The following is a 20,755-nucleotide window of genomic DNA, read 5'->3' as shown; positions in this document are numbered from 1 at the left end:
CAGTAATGCTGAAGAAGCTGAAGTTGAACGGTTCTATGAAGACCTACAAGACCTTTTAGAACTAACACCCAAAAAAGATGTCCTTTTCATTCTAGGGGACTGGAATGCAAAAGTAGGAAGTCAAGAAACACCTGGCATAACAGGCAAATTTGGCCTTGGAATATGGAATGAAGCAGGGCAAAGACTAATAGATTTTTGCCAAGAGAACACACTGGTCATAGTAAACACCCTCTTCCAACAACACAAGAGAAGACTCTACACATGGACATCACCAGATGGTCAACACCGAAACCAGGTTGATTACATTCTTTGCAGCCAAAGATGGAGAAGCTCTATACAGTCAGCAAAAACAAGAGCAGGAGCTGACTGTGGCTCAGATCATGAACTCCTTATTGCCAAATTCAGACTTAAACTGAAGAAAATAGGAGAACCACTAGACCATTGAGGTATGACCTAAATCAAATCCCTTATGATTATACAGTTTAGGACTGCTGATGTGATAAATAACTATATCCTTATTTACACAGTTTATATCTTTAGGATGGATTTCTAAAAATTAGATTATTGGATCATAAGCTAGCTCTATGTTTATTTTTAGAAGACATTTTTGGATTGCTTTCAAATAAAGTTGTAGCATTTCACAGTTCCACCAACAATTTGTGTGAATTTTCATTTTCTTTTGTTCTCATGAGTTTGGGAGAATATAAATTGTTTCAATTTTACAGATATGAAAGGCCAAAAATTAACGCACTGATGCTCTAATTTGCATTTTCCTGACTGTCAGTGAGATCAAAAGTTTATGGCCAGTTGGATTGCCTCCTCTGTGAATTGCCTTTTTTAATCTTTGTCCATTTTTCTTCTAGGCTATTTGCTTCTCATTAACAAAATATACACTGGCATATCAAAATTTTGTCATTTCCTCAGCCTATTGTTTGTTTTCTGACTTCTTTACAGTATGTGGCATGATATATTTTTCCTCTGTATGCAAATAGGACAGTTTGTCCTATTTACAGCTTCTGGATTTCTACCTTACCTAAGGATATCTCCCATAATCCAAATATATACAAATATTCTTAGATTTTTAGCCAGTAGTTGTATCATTTTGTTTTTTAACAATAAAATATTTCAACCACCGAGAAATTATTTTTATATATGTATCTATTTTCCACTATCACTATGTCTTTGTGATATTTTATGTTCCTGTATACTTATGTGTAACCAAACACTACAAATCTTTATAAAAAATTTTACCTTCTTCCAAATATTACAGGGCTGGGTTCCCCAGGTGGCCCAGTAGGTAAAGAATCTTCCTGACAATGCAGGAGACACAAGAGATGCAGTTTCGATCCCCGAGTCGGGAAGATCCCCAGAAAAGGAAATGGCAACCCACTCCAGTATTCTTGTCTGGGAAACCTCATGGACGCTGGAGCCTGGTGGGCTACAGTCCATGGGGTAACAAAGAGTGAGTCATGATTGATCACGTACACACCGCACCACAAACATTATAGAACAGTATAAGAATCACTGCAGAATTGGGTGCTGGCAAGAATAGTCACTAAATGCTCCAGTTCCAAGTTGAAAAGAGAAATTCTTGGTAATTCCAATGAGGTGAGAGAGGCCAAACCTTCTTGACTGGCCTTAACAAAAGAGATACTGGAGGGGAAACTGAGAACAGCAAGAGGGGACCATTTGGGGAAATGCAAGCCTTGTAACAGAGGGAGGAAAGATGTTTAACTTACTCCATCCATCTCCTTCCTATACACCTGGAGGCATCTAGTCCAGCCTGCCCCACTCCACTAAGCTGGAATCTGGCTAAAGTCATATGTCTCAAAGATAAGCTCTGAGCTTGTGAATTGGCAGAAAATGTCAGATTCTTGCGAAAAGAAGATAAAAGGCAGGAGAATGGAAGCAGAGCTAGAAGATAGTGTCCTAACCTTCATTCCCATCTTTTACTGGAACAATATGCCTGTGAGTTTAATGAATTTGTCTAGGTTCTGAACCAACCTGTCTGAACCTACACTGCCTCAGAGAACTGCCATGTGACAAGGGTCCTAGCAGCTGGAGGCTGTGTTTTTCATCCAAATGTGGGTTTGGTGAGGAGGAAGAGTTTGTGCCTGAGGACAATCACTTTTTCCAAGAAACTGTGGGTGGATGGCTCTGTAGTCCCTAAAGGAACAACAAAGACACCATCATAAGAAAGCGAGTACTTGGATACCTACCACTGAGACAGAATCTGTGACCAGGCAGAGATAAGAGCCAACATGAAGGGGCGGGACCCCTCTTCCACAGTATGGGGCCATTCACGAAAACGAAGAACAGTCTGAACAACCAAGGAGACAAAGCTACTAGACCAGGAAAGGGTGAAAGGAGAGCCAACCCAACCTCTCCCACCCAGACTCTGAGGGGTGAGAGGGGTGATGGATAAAAGAACACAGTCCACCTCTCACTGGAAACCCTGGAACTGTCCTGCTGGCTGGAGATGGAGGGGAGAGTTTTAACTCTAAAGTGGTAATTAAGGTTCAAAACCCATATATAAATTGTTGAAACAAAACTAATTTAATAACTAAAAGAAAACGAAAAGGCCTATTTCCAATGGAAAAGGGAGGTTTGATAAAGAAAGAAAGGTATTAGCAAATGTTAAAGAAAATTAAAACTGTTTCATGTTTATACCCCATGACTTGCAATGCTCTCATGAAACCAGCAATATTTGGTTTCCTTCTGGACTTGGCTATGTTCCTCTTACTGACTTAATCCTGTGCCTATATTGTACTGTTTTCTTTAGAGTAAGATTTTATATCATAAAGAAGAAAATCCAATCTCAATATTCTTGTTCAAAATATAGTTGACGATTTCAAGATATTGACAATATTCAAGATATATTTCAGTTTGGCTCAAACAAATGAGATTCTGTTTGGAATCACAATGGAAACTGATGTTTTAGGATATTATGTTTTCCTACTCAAGAATATTATATGCCTTTCATTTATTCAGGTCGTGTTTTAGTCCTTTAAAAGTAAGTTTTGCTTGCTTGTTTCCAGAAAAGTTGGAAAAGATTAAATGAATCATTGAATAAGTGGACAATTGATGCCTGCTCTTCTGTCTGTTCCTCTCTCTGAGCACAGAAGAAAGCCAACAAAAAGTGGAACAGAGTCCCCAGCCCACAGGTGCCAGGAGGGAGAGGTTTCTAGTTTTAACACAGTTACACAAGACTATAGGTTTTTATGTTTCAGACGCAATACTAGGAAAGAGCTTATTCTTATAGTTTTCATTGTTACACAGGTTAAACACAAAGCAAGAGTGAGAGCCCCAACCATTAACATGAACACCTCTCTGTGAAGGTCATAGACTCAGCCACCAACTTCTGCCCTGTATTCATGGGACATGTAGCCCATAGGGTCGCAAAGAGTCAGACACGACTGAGCCACTAACACACACACACACACTCCCCCTCTTCAGTCCATTCACAATCCCACTAGAGGGAGTGCTCACTTCCACACAAAATTATATTTCTCAGAATTCATGTCTCAGGCTTTTCAGTTTCCTCCTTTCTACACACTTTGTCAGGCAATATAAAAATATTTTAGTCATGATGTTTATACTCAAAGAATTTTCCATCTAATAGTCATGGGAATATCTTTCTTAAGCTTTGTGAAGATATCAATTTTTTCTGAGCAATAAGCACTCACTGAATGATGGTTGAATGAATGAATGACTGGTAATATTTACTATACCCCAGGTACAAAGACAAATTTATAGCCAATGGTTAGAATTTATATGGAGATAAATTTCAGCTCACTATAAGGAAAAATAAACAATTACAGGTTTTTTCCAAACAAAACAGACTGCTTTGAGGTGTAAAATAATCCTCATTGCAGGAAATCATCAAATAAAAGGAGAATGTCTATTTTCTAGTGATTTATAGAAACAATTACAAAATGATATGATTTTGTACTAAATTTTAAATGAAAGAAAATACCATAAAAGAACTGAATAACCAAAGTGCTTACAAAATGCACCACAGATTTTTTTTAAATCACTTCTAGATTCATGGAAATTGGATTCTGAATTTTTACTTGATGTATGTGTAGGAATTTAAGTGAGGTCAATGGTAGAACACATTCCAGGCAGGGTAAACTTATTAAGGGCAAAGATCAAGAAACAGTAAGCAAAAAGAGTTTAGGAAAATAAAAGTTTTTAATATTACTGAATAAGACAATTTTTATTGGATGGTACTGTGAGATAATATGAAATGTTAGCTTGAGGCAATAGTTCAAGAGGGCTACAGCAGCCCAGAACTGCATTTCTTTCCAGATAAAAGATAAAACAGGTCATGAGGGACTTCCCTAGTGGTCCAGTGGTTGACTCCATGCTCCCACCACCAGGGGTGCAAGTTCAATCTCTGGTCAGGGAATTAAGATCCTACATATTGCATGGCATGGTCAAAAACTAAATAAAATAAAACAAAAACAACACTAAATTTTTAAAATGCCATGAGATTACCTGTCTCTAACCCAGGCAATACCGTATGTATGTGTGCTCAGTCATGTCTGACTTTTCTTGACCCCATGGACAGTTCACCAGGGTCCTCTGTCCATGGAATTTTTCCAGGTAGGAATACTAGAGGGTATTGCCATTTCCTACTCCAGGGAATCTTCCCTACCTAGGGATCAAGCCTGCATTTCTCATGTCGATTGCATTGGCAAGTGGATTCTTTACCACTAGCACCACCTGGGGTGTAACATAAAGGAATATATTGAAATTGTTTCTTAGAATGAACTATTAACCTAAATTTTAACTGTTAAAAAATGTCAAAGATTTGCTTTTACAAGCACATTTCTAAATATATAGAGAAACTTTATTTCCATAGTGATTGATTCAAGGAACAAATAAATTTCCCTTTCCCTGAGCAATTCTACCACCAACTAATAGCCATATTGCAGGAAAGGGAAAATCTCCACACTTTCCCAATGTGCAGCAATCTTATGACCACTTTTCAGCATGAGTTTTGTTTGGATGTAGGGGGAGACTAATAGCTTCTCTGCTTTCATTAACCTCAAGTAAAGGACAAACTTCTAAATCAAATAATACAGACCAAACAAATAACAGAGCTAGATTCTGTATTGCTTTGTACTTTGTTATCTTCCTCCCCTGGGTACAAAAGCCCTTGCATGATTTTCACTGAAAATAACGCCTGAATTCATGTGAGATTTTACCCTCCTCAGAACTTATACTGGTGTAGTTTGGATATGTCCTCATCCCTGCTCTTTAGAGTACTGAGTTGCCATAAGGATAAGCCAGGCAGATAATCCTTTGACATTAGGGCTAATTTCTAATTTACCCCCACTGTGTCGTCTATCATCATGAAAATGTTTGTTGTCTAATACATTCCACTCTCAGAAAAGCAGAATTTGGTGTGCCTAAAAAAGGATGTTTCTTCAGACAGCAATATACTAAATTTTTAGAGCATGTTATAGCTCCATTTTTCTACTAAATGGTGCAAGGTTTGAGAATCAAGTAAGCACATAAAAAATAGACATCAACACTGTAGTAAAACTAAAATGGTTATTCCACCACTTGGTGATTTAGTTTATACCCACATGATTCAGAAAGAGAAAAGTTTTTTCAAAAGTAGAAACTGAGAAGAGTGAAGACTAGAAATCTATTTTTTTTATTGACTAAAAGACTTTCTGTAACACTCAGTGATGGATGAAGTGAGAGATGTAGAAACTTCCAGTCACAGTTTGTGCTTTTTACTTTTATCAAATATCTATGATCCATCTCAGAACGTAACCAATAGATTCGTAATAATCCCATTCACAATTCTTTCTCTCAAGCAAAAAGTTTCTTGGTGCTGAAGGTTGGGTAATGCTATATGTTTATTTGGGATCTTGAATGGTGGAAGAGGGACTTCCCCGTGGCTCAGCGATAAATAACCCGCCTGCAGTACAGGAGCTGTAGGAGATGCGGGTTCTACCCCTGAAGAAGGAAATGGCAACCCACTCCAGTATTCTTGCCTGGGAAATTCCATGGATAGAGGAGCCAGGTGAGCTACTGCCTATGGGATCACAAAAGAGTTGGACACAATCTATTGACTAAACAACAATTGATTTGCTGTTCCAGTTTATTGACCTCTCTGCCTAGTCTTGCACTTGAGAATGCAAGACTTTTTACTTTCATACAGTAGATAATGTGCTCTTTTCTTCCACATTTCTTTAAACTGTTTTTGTTTGTTTGTTTGTTTTTCACATGGACACTATAAAAGCTATTTTTTTAATTGTTGTTTACCTGTCTTTTGGTAGTGGCTTTTCTTCTCTTTTAAGTTTTCTGATATATCATTATCTCATCTGCAGATATGCAGGTGATATTTTACCTGTTTCTTTCCAATTATTATGCGTCTAGTTGTTTTTTCTTTTGGCCAACTGCACTAGGTAGTAGCTCCAACACAATGCTAAATGGTGGTAACTGTAGTGGATATCTTTGTCCTTCTCCTAACTTTAATAAGAACGTTTCTACAACCTAGATGTCCATCGACAGATGAATGGATAAAGAACCTGTGATACATGTGTACAATGGAATATTTCTCAAGGAACACATTTGAATCAGTCCTAATGAGGTGGATGAACCTAGAGCCTATTATACAGAGTGATGTAAGTCAGAAAGAGAAAAACAAATATCGTATATTAACACATATATATGGAATCTAGAAAGATGGCTCTGATACACTTATTTGCAGAGCTGCAATGGAAACACAGACATAGACTTATGGACACAGCTGGGGTGGGAGAGGAAGGAGAGGGTGATTTGTATGGAAAGAGTAACATGGAAACATACATTACGATATGTAAAATAGATAGCCAATGGGAATTTGCTGTATGACTCAGGGAACTCAAACCAGTAACAACCTAGAGGAGTAGAATGGGGAAGGAGGTGAGAGGGGTGTTCAAATGGGAGGGGTCAAGAGTAAACCTATGGCTGATTCATGTTGGTGTTTGATAGAAACCAACACAATTCTGTAAAGCAATTATCCTTCAGTTAAAAATTAATTAACTAAGTTAAAAAAAAAAAAGAGAGAAAGCTTTAGCATTTCCCCAAAGGTAGGTGCTAGTTTGAGGTTATGGCATATGCAATTTTGTCTGTTAAGGTTTTAAGGTGTTTTTACCATAAATGTGTATTGTATTTTGCCACATGCTTTTTCTGCATCAATGGAAATGATATGATTCTTCTTCTTAGTTCTCAAAACAGTTATTTAGCTCCTCTTAGTTACAAACTTTTGCTCCTGTACTTTGCAGCTATTGCAGAGTGCTGATGCCTATTAGTTGGACTGTGAAGAAAGCTGAGCACCTAAGAATTGATGCTTTTGAACTGTGGGGTTGGAGAAGACTCTTGAGAGTCCCTTGGACTGCAAGGAGATCCAACCAGTCCATTATAAAGGAGTTCGGTCCTGGGTGTTCTTTGGAAGGAATGATGCTAAAGCTGAAACTCCAGTCCTTTGGCCACCTCATGCAAAGAGTTGACTCATTGGAAAAGACCCTGATGCTGGGAGGGATTGGGGGCAGGAGGAAAAGGGGACGAGAGAGGATGAGATGGCTGGATGGCATCACCGACTCGATGGACGTGAGTCTGAGTGAACTCCGGAAGTTGGTGATGGACAGGGAGGCCTGGCGTGCTGTGATTCATGGGGTCGCAAAGAGTCGGACAGGACTGAGCGACTGAATTGAACTGGACTGAGTGACTGAATTGAACTGAACTGAACTGATGCCTATTATGCACTGCCCCCTAGAGGCAGCTAACTTTATGGATGTTTTTCAAGACAGCAGTATCGTACAGATTCTATTTTGTACATTTTGTTAAACATCCCCAAAGGGTTAACTTGAATGAATTTGAAGTAGCAGACATTCAGCCTTCATTGACTGCCACAACCCCTGTCTATCATTACTTGAGAAAATCACCATCACCTTTAACCAGGGACATACCTGCTGCTTCTGACCTGGAATGTTGAAATCACCAATCCTATGACAGGAGAGAAGGGCTTCGCTGGTAGCTTAGCTGATAAAGAATCTGTCTGCAATGCAGGAGACGCCAGTTTGATTCCTGGGTTGGGAAGATCCCCTGAGGAAGGGATAGGCTACCTACTCCAGTATTCATGGGCTTCCCTGGTGGCTCAAACAGTAAAGAATCCACCTGCAAAGCGGGAGACCCAATTGATCCCTGGGTTGGGAAGATCCCCTCGAGAAGGACATAGCAACCCACTCCAGTATTCTTGCCTGGAGAATCCCCATGGACAGAGGAGCTGGGCAGGCTGCAGCCCATGAGGTCACTAAGAGTCGGACACAACTGAGAAACTAAGCATAGCATGAAATTAAACAACGCTTGCTCCTTGGAAGGAAAGCTATGACCAACCTAGACAGCATATTAAAAAGCAGAGACATTACTTTGCCAACAAAGTTCCATCTAGTCAAAGCTATGGTTTTTCCAGTACTCATGTATGGGTGAGAGAGTTGGACCTGGACCATAAAGAAAGCTGAGCACCAAAGAATTGATGTTTTTAAAATGTGGTGTTGCATGAAAAGATGCTCAACATCACTCATTATTAGAGAAATGCAAATCAAAACCACAATGAGGTACCACTTCACACCAGTCAGAATGGCTGCGATCCAAAAATCTGCAAGCAATAAATGCTGGAGAGGGTGTGGAGAAAAGGGAACCCTCCTACACTGTTGGTGGGAATGCAAACTAGTACAGCCACTATGGAGAACAGTGTGGAGATTCCTTAAAAAATTGCAAATAGAACTACCTTATGACCCAGCAATCCCACTTCTGGGCATACACACCGAGGAAACCAGAATTGAAAGAGACACATGTACCCCAATGTTCATCGCAGCACTGTTTATAATAGCCAGGACATGGAAACAACCTAGATGTCCATCAGCAGATGAATGGATAAGAAAGCTGTGGTACATATACACAATGGAGTATTACTCAGCGGTTAAAAAGAATTCATTTGAATCAGTTCTGATGAGATGGATGAAACTGGAGCCGATTATACAGAGTGAAGTAAGCCAGAAAGAAAAACACCAATACAGTATACTAACACATATATATGGAATTTAGGAAGATGGCAATGACGACCCTGTATGCAAGACAGGGAAAGAGACACAGATGTGTATAACGGACTTTTGGACTCAGAGGGAGAGGGAGAGGGTGGGATGATTTGGGAGAATGGCATTCTAACATGTATACTATCATGTAAGAATTGAATTGCCAGTCTATGTCTGACGCAGGATGCAGCATGCTTGGGGCTGGTGCATGGGGATGACCCAGAAAGATGTTATGGGGAGGGTGGTGGGAGGGGGGTTCATGTTTGGGAATGCATGTAAGAATTAAAGATTTTAAAATGTAAAAAATAAAAAAATAAAAATAAAAAAAATAAAAAATAAAAAAAAAGAAAAAAAATAAAATAAAATAAAATAAAATGTGGTGTTGGAGAAGACTCTTGAGAGTCTTTTGGACTGCAAGGAGGTCTAACCAGTCAATCCTAAAGGAAATCAGTCCCAAATATTCATTGAAAGGACTGATGCTGAAGCTGAAGTTCCAATACTTTGGCCACCTGATGTGAAGAACTAACTTATTAGAAAAGACCCTGATACTGGGGAAAGATTGAAGGCAGGAGAAGAAGGGGATGACAGAGGATGAGATGGTTGGATGGCATCACTGGCTCTATGGACATGAGTTTGAGTAAGCTCCAGGAGTTGGTGATGGACAGGGAAGCCTGTCATGCTGTAGTCCATGGGGTTCACAAAGAGTCGGACATGACTGAGCAACTCGACTGAGCTGAACTGATGACAGGAGAGAGAAAACTCCATACAAATGTAAACTTCTCTTATAGATTTTACTTCTTCCAAACAACTGTAACAACACCTCCTATTTTTACAGAATAAAATTCCCTTCTTGAAATTTTGCTAACGTTTCTCTGCTTTCAGATTTAATATGATTTGGCAGTGCTCTTATTTAGGAAAAGAGCAACCATGCTCCCAGGAAAGTGTATCAACTGGCAAACAGGCAGACTCTCCATTGATCACTCCAAGTCTGCTGTTTTCTTCTCAAGGAGAAATGAGTGGGCTGGCAAAGACAAAGCACTGTTCACCTCAGACTCTATATCTCTAATAGGGAGTTAACTCCTATCTGAGACACAATGACACTGTGTTTCAGGAAAATGCTAGAAAAAGCAGTCTATTTTACATAATTTCATACATGATAGACTAATATCCACAATTAACATCAAAGAAGATCACAGCTCTTTACTCACTGCAAACTCTCAGCCACTTACCTCATTCCCACAATAAGAACCAAAGAAAAAGAAGGGTTGGGTTGACTGCCAGGACCAGGACTTTACCCAGATAGTGCAGATGAAAAAATGTTGTTAGTGGTAGCACCTAGAACCATCAGGGTAAGGACTGAATGCAAAGACTAGAAGAGAACTTCCTTTTTTAACTTCTCTTTGTTACCAGGGCTTCCCTGGTTTCTCAGAAGGTAAAGCGTCTGCCTGCAACGTGTGAGACCTAGGTTTGATCTGTGGATGGGGAAGATCCCTGGAGAAGGGCAACCCACTCCAGTATTTTTGCCTGGAAAACCCTATGGACGGAGAAGCCTGGTGGACTACAGTCCATGGAGTGGCAAAGAGTTGGACACGACTGAGCGACTTCACTTTCACTTCTTTCAGTTCAGTTCAGTTCATTCGCTCAGTTGTGTCCGACTCTTTGCGACCCCATGGACGGTAGCACGCCAGGCCTCCCTGTTGATCACCAACTCCCAGAGTTTACTCAAACTCATGTCCATTTAGTCAGTGATGCCATCCAACCGTCTCATCCTCTATCTTCCCCTTCTCATCCTCTATCGTCCCCTTCTCCTCCTCTATCGTCCCCTTCTCCTCCCTCCCTCAATCTTTCCCAGCATCAGGGTCTTTTTAAATGAGTCAGTTCTTCGCATCCAAAGTATTAGAGTTTCAGCTTCAACATCAGTCCTTCCAATGAACACTCAGGACTGATCTCTTTTAGGTGGTCTGGCTAGATCTCCTTGCAATCTAAAGGAATCTCAAGAGTCTTCTCCAACATCACAGTTCAAAAGCATCAATTCTTCAAGCGCTTTAGTCAAATCTTAACCCTCAGTGTAATATAAAAGATCATGAAACAGGGTTTCATATACTGAATATGTAAAGTATAGGAAATTACCAGAGATTACACAGATGCCCAGATTGAAATACAACCTAGAGGGGTGGGATGGGGTGGGAGGTGGAGAAAGTTTCAAGAGGGAGGGGTAGACTCTCCTGGGTATACAACAATAGGTATGCAACCATGTTTATGCATGATTGATTCATGCTGATATATGGCCGAAATCAACACAATATTATAAAGCAATTATACTCCAATTGAAAATAAAAAAATTTTAAAAAGAAACACTTATATTTTTGCAAACCTACTACCATTTTCAAAGCTAGCCAGATACCAGGTTGCTCTTCACATCTGGGCATATATTAAAAGAAAGATACTGTATTCTTTCCTTTATACTTTTATAGGGAACTTAGAGAAGTCCTAACTCTTTTAACTCATGTTAAATTGTTCAGAGTGAGAAATGTAACAAAGTCATGCGAGACCCTAACCAATTAAGAGAAAGAATCAGATCTTCTCTCAATGTTTTGTTTATTACCCTCAGAACATAGTCATACAGGCAAAGAACATGCATTGATCCTTTACAAGTGAGGAGAGTGAAGAAGGAAGTCCCAGGTAGTAAGGACATGAAGACAGTCACCACTAGAGAACATTTTGACACAGTGCTTTGTTTTCTTCCTTTTTTCTTCACTCTTCACCCCACTGCATCTTCTATCATCCTTTAGTTTAACTTAAGGAATTGCTCTGTACTAAGGGTAATGGAAACAAAATTTAATTTAAAAGTTCAGATGCCCCCATGAGGGCAATGCTATCGTTAACAAAAGTAATTGGCTGGAAACTAGAATTATGTGAATGGGAGCAGCAGGAGCAGATAAATTCAGTGATGCACTTGTGACAAGTGAGATTTTTATTGGTTGTGAAAACAGAATAAAGATCATCGGGGCTTCCAAACCAAAGGAAGGAGAAGAATCTAGATTAATGGACTAATAATAATATGCACAATTGAACATGGCCAATTTCAGGCTTTCAAACTGAATCCTGAGCCTGAGAGACTCCAGGCAGAAGCAGGAATGCAGCCTTACCTGCAAGCTTCACGGATACTCCTGTGCATGCAATTAACCTGTGAGTGGGGAGGAGGGGAGGAATGGTCAAGCCAGGGAAATGGATAACTCTGGTAAGGAAATCTAAGGGCATCCCAGGGACACTCTGGAGTTTATTTTAAGAAATGCAAAAGAAATAGGGAAAGTTCTTTATTTACAAAAAATATGTTTTATGTATGAACATTTTCTCACCCCTTCTGAACAGGTTCAAATGGACAACCGCTGGTGGAACAGAAATCAAGGAAGGCGAGAACTTCACACTGAACTGCAGTTACAAAGATGGAGCTGATGATTTCTTCCAGTGGTTTAGGCAGGATCCCAGGGAAAGCATCCACTTCCTGGTGCAGTTGTTTGTAAACTAGGAAGAGAAAATCAGGGGAAGATTCACAGCCAAGCTTAACAAAAATGACCAGCAATTTTCTCTGCATGTGGAGGATTCCCAGTTCCACGATGCAACCAACTTCTTGTGTGCAACAGGTACATAGTGCAGCTCAGACACCTGCACCCCGCACCTAAACCCTGCTAAGCCTGCACCTCCTGCTTGAAGGGCTTCCAGGCACTGACTCTGTGCTATGAGCAAAACGAAACATGAAGAGCTTTGTATAACAGTGTCAAAGATTTCATTTGAAGACCATGTGCAGAGGGGTAGTGTTTTCAAACACCATCTAATCTATTAATATTTTTGTTTCTCTGCGTGAAGTCCTTACTCTGTTCAAAAACCGGAGGCTTAACATCAGAAAGAAGAGAGCACTAAAGAACAGAGGAAACAGAGAAAACACCTTGCCTTTGAACTCCTTTGTAGACTTTCACAAATATATCAAGAATATGAAATCTTTAAAGCAGTGACTATCAAATCCCGCAGCAAAAGAAAACATACTCTGCCATTCCAAAAAGGCTGGCTAAGAAGAATGAGTACCAAAACCTGAGGGGAAATGGTTTAAAGTTTTTAAAGGGCAGAGTGAAACGAGAACACAGTGTGATAGCAATCTGGTTCTGCCTTAAAAGAGGATAAAATTCCAACCAGCTGACTGAAGAAGAGTCAAAGGGGCAACTTTCTTAGGGGTGACCTCTAAAAGCACCTAGTTTCTTATTCCTTTCTAGACTCAGGTGCAGGAGGAAGAGCCACATTTCGAGGAGACCATGAGCTGAAGGAGCAGTGAGTGTAGGCACATGGGGTTGGGATCACTGTATCTCACATTCATGCCCCCCAAACAACATCTACCACAAGGAAGCACCGAGCAACCATGTGACAAGATGGTCCAACTGAAGGATGTCACCAGGCTCATCCTTGTGTACCTCAGGGCTTGAACAATACACCTGTGGACAGATGAGCCAAGCTGACGGAATAGATGTTCTCCATGAGACCAGAAGGATGAGATGGGGGCAGAGGATGACATGGTTAGACAGCATCCGTGACTCAGTGGTCAAGAAACTCCGGGAGATAATGAAGGACAGGGAAGCCTGCTGTGCTGCAGTTCATGGGGTTGCAAAGAGTCGGACACAATTTAGTGACTGAACAACAGCAACATGAGCCCAGAAGCATGAGTTTTCTCTCACCAAGTCAGACCTAACTCCTTCTGCCAAATGTTCAACCTGTCAGCCATAGACACAACAAAGGGCCTTCAATGTGGAATCACCCCTCCAGAAGACCAACCAGCCTCTAGTTGGCAAGTTGATTACATGAAACCACTTCCACCCTGGAGGTGGCAGAAATCTTTTCCTACTGGGAAAACTACATGTTCTGGGTACATGTTTGGCTTCCCTTCAACAGTGCTGCATATAGCAGCATGAACCAAGTGTTCAGAGGTTTATCATGATTATCAAGGGATTTCACATCCCTTTGCATCAACAGACCCAATTTACAGCAAAAAGTTGGGACAATGGACATGTGACCACTGGACATACTGATTTACTGCATATAGCATTATCTGCAAACCACGAGCCTCATAGAACATTGGAATGACCAGTTTACTAAAGCACCAACTTAGAGGTAGTGCTCTGAGAGGCTGGAGAACTATTCTTCAAAATGGTGTTGTGTTCCTGTTAGATAAAATACATGGACCTGGGAACCAAGCAGTGAAAGTTGGGTTATCTCCCCATCAACTCCCAATTCTGGTATTGGGAGAATAGCAAAACTCACTGTTCATTGATGTTTCCTGTTCTCATAACTTTAGTTTCATCTGGACTAGAGGTCCTATTTCCCTTTGAATGGAAAGGAGAGGATACTTTTTGGGAGGAAACTGAGAGGCTTCATCAAGCCTTATGTTACATATGGGTTTCCTGGTGGCTCAGTGATAAAGAACCCGCCTGCCAATGCAGGTTCAACCCCTAGGTCAGGAAGATCCCCTGGAGGAGGAAATGGCAACCCACTCCAGTATTCTTGCCTGGGAAGTCCAGTGGACAGAGGAGCCTGGTGGGCTACAGTCCATGGGGTCGCAAAGAGTCGGACAAAACTTAGCGACTGAACAATAGCAGTGTTACATATACCACCCGGTCATCTAAGATACTCGTATCCAAAGGCCGGAAGGACAGGAAAGGTGTTACTACACTGGTAGGGGCAATCGATCTTGATTATCATGAGGATTTAGGGCTGTGGTTACCTACTGGGAGCTGGAAATGTAGGACAAAAACTCAGGGGATTCACCAGGATGACTGTTAGCATGTTCATGACCATAATTACTGTAAACAGGCAACTTTAGCAACTATGGCCTGATAAAGGGAGAATAACCAGGGCTTCAGTCCCCTCAGGGATGAAGGTCTAGATTACCTCCTCCCTGGGACAGAAATCTAGATACAGAAGTATTAGTCAAAGGTGGTGAGAATCAAGAATTAATGGTATAGGAGGGAAATGGAAGATAATAAATATGAATTATGGTTATGGTATCATCTATAGCAGGATTCCCTGATGGCTCAGATGGTAAAGAGTCTGCCTGTAATGTGGGAGATCCAGGTTCGATCCCTGGGTCAGGAAGATCCCCTGGAGAAGGAAGTGGCAACCCACTCCAGTATTCTTGCCTGGGAAGTCCAGTGGACAGAGGAGCCTGGCTGACCACAGTCCATGGGTCACAAAGAGTCGGACACGACTGAGTGACTTCACTTTCACTTTTCATCATCTATAGCAATCATAACTTGTCCCACTAATACTCCTGTTGAGTTTTGTAAAAGAACTAGTGTTCTGGGTGGATTAAACATAGAGCACAAAAGGATCTCAGCAGTGTAAGGATGGGCTGCACAGCACTCTTGATGCTCCACTCACATCCCTTGGCAGTCACCTCTGCACACTGAAAACCCCAGCAACTCTGAGGACTATTTTCTGACCATGTGTACACATGTGGCCAGTGCGTAGGACCAATCAGATATGCCAGAGAATTCATGTCCCCAAAGCAGCCCTCAATCTGCAATGGATAATGAGTTTATGAACTACTCCAGCTCCTCTATGCTTCATTTGGGGTAACTCCCAAGGAAAATGCTATACCATCTCCCAGAGTTACCCAGCTGGATTAAGCTCCAATTGCCCAGAGTAGTAACTGACTTGGTGACAACCCTCTGTACTGGCCTCCTTCCCTTCCTCTATTCACTTCCTCAGTGTTTCCTAGAATCACCTGCAAATGAACTACTTACCCACAAATCCATGTATAGACCTGACTTTTGGAGAATACAAAACTAAGGTACAGGAATTCAAATCATGGGACAAGGACAGCAGTGATTTAGAGGAAATTCTGATTGTCCTTTCTTCCATTGCTATCAAACTGGCTTTAGGGGCACAGGAGATTTTAGCAGCCTCATTCAGAGCTGGTCCCAACTCTTACAATTTCCAGTTCATCTCTCTCAGTGAGAAGACTTAGCCACCCACTTCTGTTACAAGAGAACCCATGCTCACAGACAGTACCCAGTATATAGCAGAGCACCATTCTTTCTCTTGGCTTGAGGACTCCAACTCTAGAATTACATGAGTATCCCTGTCACTCCCTCTGGAAACAGAAACTTCTAGAGACTCATGGTATGTTTTTCCCCTTGTTCCAGTATTTTTTTCAAAATGGAATAAGAGTGATAGGAGCAATTTTTTTTAATGACAAACAATCTTTTTAATTTTCCACTGAAAAATACAAACCTGTATGTATCTATGGCGTTGCATATTGAATGCAAGGTTTGATATTACAAGTACACATGACTTAACAGTATAACTTATATAAAATGATTCATATTAATATGAGTCGTTTGAGGCAATTCGGTGCTGATGAGAATTCCTGTAAGTGTTATTTCAGAACTTCTAAATATAGCACAAATGAGGTCTTATTTTTTAAGTGTCCGTGGAAAATATAAGCACAATTAGACAATACACATTCTGCTCCCATTTACTCTGAGTTTAATTTGTGCTATTTTCAGTCACATATATCTTGGTTTTCATTATTTTGAGCAGCTCTAAAACTATTAAAAAATGAATACATTAATATAACAGGTATATTCTTATCATCCATAATTAATCATTTATAGTTATCATACTTGGCTTGTCGTTTTTCTTAACACAAAGAAAAATTACAGAGTTTGCCATTGTTGTATATAAAACCCTGCCACCTCTACCTACCATTCCAGGGCCCCATTCTCCCTAGGATTAGGACTTGGCAAAATACATTTGCCAGCTCCCTCTTCTCTTAGTTTTCATCCTAGAATTTTTTAAAACTCAGAAAACAGTTTTTGCTTTCATTTGAAATTATAATCTATAGCTTAGTTCCTGAAGAGGGACCAAAAGTGTTGGGAAAACTTTCATCAGTGAGACATAGTCACCCATTAGCTGTCATACCATTTCCTGCTCCGAAGCTCACGTGTCACTGAGCACAGAGGGGAACCCAGATCAGAGCAAGAGGCTTCTCAGCCTGCAGGGTAGAGCTGAGAGCATGACACCTGTTAGCTTGCTGTGGGCAGTCCTGGTCTCCATGTGTCTGGGTAAGGAAGGCTTAGGTCTTTATTTATAATGTTATCTAATGGGGCTGTGAAACGGGAGAAGATTAATAGCACCGGAACTGCATTGCCTCACAGAGCCCAGCTGAAAGCTGATATGTTCTGCTGAGGTTTGGATCAAGAAGAAAAGTGGGTGGGGATGGAAACCAGCTTGGGTATCTGCCTGCTTTCTCTCTCCTATGATACCCAGTGTGGACCTTTCTCTCCTCCTTCCCACAGGACCCAGTGTGGCCCAGACAGTCACTCAGCCTCAACCAGAAGAGTCTGTACAGGAGGCAGACACGGTGACCTTGGACTGCACATATACCACCAGTGAGAGTGATTATTATTTGTCCTGGTACAAACAGCCTCCCAGCGGGGAGATGGTTTTCATTATTCACCAATATGCTTATGAACAACAGAATGCAACCAACGATCGCTACTCTGTGAACTTCCAGAAAGAAGCCAAAGCCTTCAGTCTCAGGATCTCAGACTCCCAGCTGGAGGATGCTGCAATGTATTTCTGTGCTTACAGTGGTGCACAGTGAGCTGGGCAATGGAGAGAGGCTTACAGAAACCTCAGACCTCAGCATCTGTGCAGAGGTCGGGGGAAATAGTTGGGGTAAGAGGAACAGAAAATCATTGACTTCTCCTTGAGATAATAGTTGTTCCTATCTAAACATAAGAAACACAGAGAGATGAATGTCTGTGATTTGTAGTCCTTAAGTAAATATAATAACCTGTATATTACATTACAGTTTTACAAGGTGTCTTCATTTGTGATATCATCTGTAACCCTCATAGCTTCATATGGTATACATGATCAGTTAGATTTCTGAAGCATTTCTTCTGTCTAACAAATCTTTATAATTTTCCTGGGAACTCTTACCTCCAAGAATCTTAATCTTTTCCAAGTTGTTCATAGGTGTTTGTCCTTTTAACTGTCCTCCTTGACCAAAACGGAAACTCCTCAGAAAAAGATACCTATTTTGGTACACAACTGTTGTGACAGTGTGGACATAACCACGGAGGGACCCCACTGGTCTTACCACAGACTTAAGAAATAACCTAGGTTGATTTCACTGAACCTGCAGCTCTGACTGCCACCTAGGTCACTTTGAACTCCTTGAGCTGATGGTCCAGCAGGCAAAGACAGGAAATTACTAGATGGAGGGGTTATTGACCCTGATTCTCATGGAGTACCAGGTTGTTGCAGCACAATGAAAACAAAAATGAATATGTCTGGAATGCAAGTGTTTCACATGGGGTATTTCCAGGCCCAGTAAAAACAGCAAATGGTCACTATGGCAACAAGGTCTAAAAAGAACAAACTAAGAACAGAGGCCTCTCAGCAATGAGGGTCTGGGCCACCACACCTGGTAAGAATTTGAGTCTGCTAAAGTTCTGTCTGATATACAGAAGTTTGGAGAGCATTGCTGAGGAGGGAGAAGATGAGTACCACTTAAAGGAGTGGGGCCTGAAGCTCAGGTCCTACCGCCTCGTGTATCAAGTGTTTCAGATGGATTGCAACCTGCCACAACCTTGAATACTCAGAGACGCAGTGTAAATAACATGAGGCAAGCACACATCTGTGTATTGTCAAAGCAAGCCCTGTAACAAACATCTCCTGTGCCTTATTGCCGCATCCAGATACCTAGGTCTGATGTTATCAGTAGCTGTGACCAATCTGCGGACACTGGGACTCATCTCAAGCTGATAACATGCAGCATTAAGCATCCACTGTGTATTAGTTTTACTTTGTACCCCAGGGCCTTCTCTGATTCCTTGGGAGCTCATTCAGTCCATGGGCAAGCACAGCCTGAAACTAAAGGGGAATTACCACCCCTGCCAGCAAGCACCAACCAGAAGGAAAAGGGATGGATGCATACACAGATTCTTGCCTCCCAACGATAATTCTGAGATGCATCTTGTATGTTTCTTGGAGATCCTGGCAGAATCAAGCCTCAGTACTGTGGTACCCACTTTCTCATTTCTGCTTCTTAAGATCACTTCCTAAATAAACTGCCTTCACCTGAATTCTTGCTTTAGGCTCCTTTTTGGGTGTTGCAAGGAGACAAAATTAAAACAGAGGTGCTTTAAAATTTTGATAGAGAAAGAATGGAAGAAAGTTCAAGGTGAACTTTACTGGGCTGATTTCTAAAAAGAGCAGATGGGTACTTGAGTGATTACATAACTGGAAAAATAGAAGCTGACACCTTATTTTTTCAAAAGATAGTGAAATAGATCATATTTATGAAAATCCAGTCTCTGTAGATGTATGATCATATTCTTACTTACCAAGTCTCAATTTTTATTAATATCATTATCCCTGCCCCTGAATCTGCTCATCCTCATTATTTAAACCTCATTCCTACTTCTTCTCAAAATATACCTCTATTCCAGTCCGTCTATTCTCCTTACCAACCCATAAGCATCTCAGTCTCTTGAATTTCTTTTCTGGTTTTTCCACTCACCCAAATTTCCCTTTCATGTATATATCAGGCTGGTCAAATCATACTGGTCCCATAAGCACACCTCAAAACTTTATCTCCTCCAAGCATTCTTCTCCAGTAGTGAATCCTTGAATCCCTTCTCTCCAATGGTCACAGACTCCTTATAGAACAGATTTCTTGACAAAACCAAGTTCCTTCTGTGTAGAGTGAATCATCATAGGCATTGCCTCGGCAATTATTTCCATGACCTGAAGAGGGCACTGCTTGCACGGCTGACTACAGAGAACCAACGGCCCATCTGATAAACCAGTTCCTGTTCTGAAGCCAGGATGTCACCAAGGTTCTGATGAGAACAAGAGGGTTTCATCTCCCTGAATGAGAGAACTGCCAGCATGACAGGCCCCTGTTTGCTGTGGGCAGCCGTGGTCTCCATCTATCTTGGTAAGGAAAGCATATGTATTTGCTTTTACTAACAGCCACTAGGACAGGGAAGTAGGAAGAAAAATTATTAACACAGGTATCTTGTTACTTCCTCATGGGTCCAAGCTACAGGGGGCAAGAAAGCTGATGAATTTTACTTGAAGTTTAGATCAAGCAGAAGAAATGTGGGTGGCAAATGGGAACCAGCTTGGGTATCTGCCTGCTTTCTCTCTCCTGTGACACCCAGTTGGACCTTTCTCTCCTCCTTCCCACAGGACCCAGTGTGGCCCAGACAGTCACTCAGCCTCAACCAGAAGAGTCTGTACAGGAGACAGGCACAGTGACCCTGGACTGCACATATACCACCAGTGAGAGTAATTATTATTTGTTCTGGTACAAACAGCCTCCCGGCGGGGAGATGGTTTTCATTATTCGCCAAAATGCTTATGAACAACAGAATGCAACCAACGATCGCTACTCTGTGAACTTCCAGAAAGAAGCCAAAGCTTTCAGTCTCAGGATCTCAGACTCCCAGCTGGAGGATGCTGCAATGTATTTCTGTGCTTACAGTGGTACACAGTGAGATGAGCAATGGAGAGAGGCTTACAGAAACCTCAGACCTCAGCATCTGTGCAGAGGTCGGGGGAAGTAGCTGGGATAAAAGGAACAGAAAATCATG

General features: G+C 41.2%; 2 gene segments (V, D, J or C); both read left to right on the top strand.

Annotated features, from left to right (window-relative positions):
• Positions 1-20,755, top strand: part of LOC138443432 (M1-specific T cell receptor alpha chain-like) — a 1,249,782-nt gene that overhangs the window by 883,478 nt on the left and 345,549 nt on the right.
• On the top strand, positions 17,107-17,841 carry LOC138931564 (T cell receptor alpha variable 38-1-like). The segment is given in 2 exon segments: positions 17,107-17,209; positions 17,444-17,841. Coding segments are annotated over 2 exon segments (357 nt in total).

This window comes from Ovis canadensis, chromosome 7, assembly GCF_042477335.2.
Source record: "Ovis canadensis isolate MfBH-ARS-UI-01 breed Bighorn chromosome 7, ARS-UI_OviCan_v2, whole genome shotgun sequence".
In the NCBI taxonomy this organism is placed as follows: Eukaryota; Metazoa; Chordata; class Mammalia; order Artiodactyla; family Bovidae; genus Ovis; species Ovis canadensis.
Note: the sequence above shows the minus strand (reverse complement) of the source record. Positions and strands in the feature narration are given on the sequence as shown.